The sequence below is a fragment of the Geospiza fortis genome, unplaced genomic scaffold (assembly GCF_000277835.1).
Source record: "Geospiza fortis unplaced genomic scaffold, GeoFor_1.0 scaffold206, whole genome shotgun sequence".
NCBI lineage: Eukaryota > Metazoa > Chordata > Aves > Passeriformes > Thraupidae > Geospiza > Geospiza fortis.
This window is the reverse complement of record NW_005054311.1, coordinates 7,091,329-7,095,002: the sequence shown is the minus strand read 5'-3', so window position 1 is coordinate 7,095,002 and position 3,674 is coordinate 7,091,329. Positions and strand designations below refer to the sequence as shown.

At 35.7% G+C, this 3,674-nt stretch overlaps 1 protein-coding gene across 1 annotated transcript in view; it reads left to right on the top strand.

Annotated features, from left to right (window-relative positions):
• The window catches only part of LOC102044953 (dynein heavy chain 5, axonemal-like), a 148,159-nt gene that overhangs the window by 28,450 nt on the left and 116,035 nt on the right, over positions 1-3,674 (top strand). The window contains 4 exon segments of the mRNA XM_014306347.2: positions 159-251; positions 1,399-1,602; positions 3,417-3,497; positions 3,581-3,674. The exon segment at positions 3,581-3,674 is cut by the window's right edge and continues 2 nt beyond it. Of these exon segments, the coding sequence (XP_014161822.2) occupies positions 159-251; positions 1,399-1,602; positions 3,417-3,497; positions 3,581-3,674 (472 nt within the window).

Genomic DNA, 3,674 nt, shown 5'->3' with positions numbered 1-3,674 from the left:
ATATAAAATGTGGGTTTGGGTGATCCTGTGTCATGCTTCTTAGACTATTTCCTTTAAAGACAGAGGTACAATTTTTCAACCTTGCTATTGTTTGGATGATCATCCCCCACCCACATAATATCTCTGTGAGCTCAAGGTGAATGTTTCATTTATTTCAGAGTGCTGTAAACAAAGCAGTCAATATCATTCTATCAGTAGCCAAAGATATTCCCCTGTGGAAATTTGCTTACTTGCATCATAAACAGCAGCAGGTGAGTATTTTACTTTGATTACTTTAAAAATTTGGTATTTTGTTTAACATTTCTTAAGATTATATTCTGTACCAATACTTTGACTTGTTACCTGGTGGATCTTCCTGTTAAGTGAAAGCCTAGTTTTTAATCTCTATGCCAATTAATTAAACATAAGAGTAATAGTTCATAAATCTTATGTTTGGTAGTTTTTAATATTAAAATAAAAAGTTGCTTTAAAACAAAATCTTTTAAATATACTGTTTAAATATAACGATGATAGTGTAGAACAAACATCATGTGTAAGTTCTACCACCTGAATATAAATTATTACCACTTTTCCCAGTTGAAAACTCTAAAGTTAAACTGCAAGCCTTCATATGGCACCTATAATACTACAGTTAATACAGTACAAATATTTTAACTGGCATCAAAATTAGCGCTAAAACCTCGGGAAGGTCTGAGGTTTAGATAGTAACTGAAATTTGTTGAAGGACAAGAATGCACAGTACTGGTAATAATGTGGTTTTAATTGTCTCATCTGGGAACAAAATATAGATGTATAAAGTTCTGTGCTGAAAAGTGTGTTTGTAAAAATATTTTCTTTTGTTGATATGACATGAAAAGCAGATCAACTCATTTCAGTGAAAAAAAACCACATTCAAGTCCTGCAAATAAATAATAATCAAGATTTAAAAAAAAAAGAACTAGGAGAGAGTTGACTGAACTCTGTTCTGTTAAGCAGAATGTTAACTTATTTCCAAGCATCCAACCCTCCACTGCTTCCAGGACTTTTGTGGCCAAGAAAGGGTATAGATTGTAATTCTACACTAAAGAAGGTAGAAAGACTGTAGCAGATGTGTAGGAGGAGAAAACAGCACAATTTTACTTGTATATGGTGCATATTTGACTGATGTAATTCAGAGATGATTAATACAGAGCTCTGCATGACAATTTTGTATAAAATCAGCATTAACACTAGACCTAGAGTTCTGTAAAAATCCAAGCTGAGAACAGGGAGTCTCTCTGTGGATGTTTCACTGCACTTTCTGTCTGTTCTTAGAAGTACTTTTTATCTTAGCCTCATTGCATATTCTGTAATTTAAAAATAAAAATAAAATCCCAAACAAACTAGTGGACTTTTTTTTTCTTGTTTAATTTATACCAGGTTGAACAAGCTGTTGCTTTAGAGTCAGGTGATGAGAGCAAACTCGCCAGGATGGTGGCACTGAAACCTTTAGACAAGCAGATCATCGAACATAAGGATGTAAACAAAGTGGTGATCCAACTAAATACAATTATTCTGTCTCTTAAAACTGAAGCACTGCTTCTTCTGAAGACCTTTTCTGAATTTTCGGACATCTGGAACAAGGTTAACTCCAAGCTCTATATAATATGTTGCTGTGTTGTAAAATCTAAATATATTTTAAAAAAGAAGGTTATTGGTTGCATAAGGAGTCTGTGCTCAGTAGGAAGCATTAGTTTCATGGTAAAATCCATACATCCATAATTCCTATCTGCTCTTGTGTTGACCAGAGCTTGCAAATCTTCACCAATTAAAGCACCTAAGAAAGAAAGCAGAAGGACACAAAAGAATTTTGGAGCATAAACAAACTTATGCTTTCATATACTTACCCATCTTTCTCACAGCATCTTGTCTGCAGGTGTTATGAAAAAGAATAGTTGAGCAGAATCTTAGAAATTGGAGACTACAAAGCTATTCCTGAATATTAAACTGAGTGGTTCTTCTCAAGCAACTACTGCTGAACAATATTTTTCTATTTCTTCACACACACACACGCACACACACAAAAAGATAACCTCTATCTAGGAAATCTTTCAGCAATGAAAGTTCGAAAGGTGAAGTGAATCTGGGCTGATGGAGTTATCTTCATTAGGAAATGGGTCCAGTCACATAAATGGTAAAGCTCTGAGGAGTGTTTTGTCAAGAGATTCATCATGAAATAAAACCTGGTGTCCATTCTGACTAGTGAAATTCAGCTCTGTAAATGGACAGCTTCTGATCTTACCTATCAAAGGTGCTTTAGGAAGGCCAAGAAATAAGCAATCAAAACAGGAGTAATCTTATCTTTGCTCACTATTTTTGACTTCTCCTTCCTAAATAAACCCTTAAGTGACCCCATTCTCACAGCTGACTCTTCTGTCTGGGCTGAGAGAGGCCATTTTCACCTTTTTGTGGCTTCTTAAGTTCCAAAGCTTAATGCTCAGTTTGGTTGAGGTACTGTTTGAGCTAAGAACATGTTGGTAGCATGTAATTTCACCCAGAAAGATACAAGCAGATTGGGTGATGCAGTAGAATGATGTTTCTTTTTTACTAAAATATTCTAAAATAATCAATTAACCTGGTTCATTAACTTAAAATTCCTCAGGAGTTGTCACTGTTCCCCCCACCTTTACAATCTCTGTTGGCCGGAGAGGTGCAAACAGATTCTCAGGGATCTCACAGTGCAGACTGCAGGGGAACATCACTGCAGGGGGTGAAGATCATCTGTTTGTAACTGAACTGAGAATCTTGCACATTTGTTAAACTGGTGACACTGATTTCTTGCCTCTGCAGAGACTGGCCTACCTTATGAAAAGGAAGGATGCTCAATGCTCTGTTGCCTTCTGTTGCCTGTAAACAATCTTTAACAAGCTAAATGCCCTCTCTCCCCTTAGATCCATCCTTCCCTGCCAAACTGTTTTCTTCAAATGGCCAGGAGGCCATCTGCACCTAGAAACTGCAGTTTAAAGATGCTGTTTCAGGAAGAGTGATGATGACTGAGTGCAACTCCTCCCACTTAAATACCTGTTAGAGGATGTGAATTGCTTTTTTGGGGTTGCAGACAGAAGGAAGACTAGAAGGAAATATTTCCCACAAAATTTAGCAGCTACATTGTAAATCCTGTAGTAACATTTGGATGGATAAGGGATATCGTGACTGTGTCAGCTTTTGAGCTACAGATTTCAAGTTCTTTAAAGAGTATTATGCAAAAAAAAAGAGTCAGGAAAGGCAGTTCAAGTAAAATAATTTGTGCTTATACTAATTAATGCTTATATCTCAAGTACTTTTAGAGAGGGAACATTTTGTTTTTGTGCAATACGTATTATCAGGCAGCTGGGTGCCCTGTAGGTTATTATAACACCAATGCTAAATATTCATTAAAATAAACTTCTTTTAAGTAGGATCCAGAAAAAAAAGTGGAGGAATTTATAGATACTAAACCAACGATGGCTGAATTCCAATCTCAAATCAGATGCTTTTCTGTAAGTATTTTATCTTTAATAAAAGTTAACTGTTCAGATAAATTTCAGTGAAATGAAATGCTGAACACTTATATTTTTCTTAGCAATTAGAGATGCAAATCAGAGAACTGCCCAATCATTGTGCACTGCAATCAGTGGAAGTTGCAACAGAGTCATTGAAAATAGCTTTAATTCAGG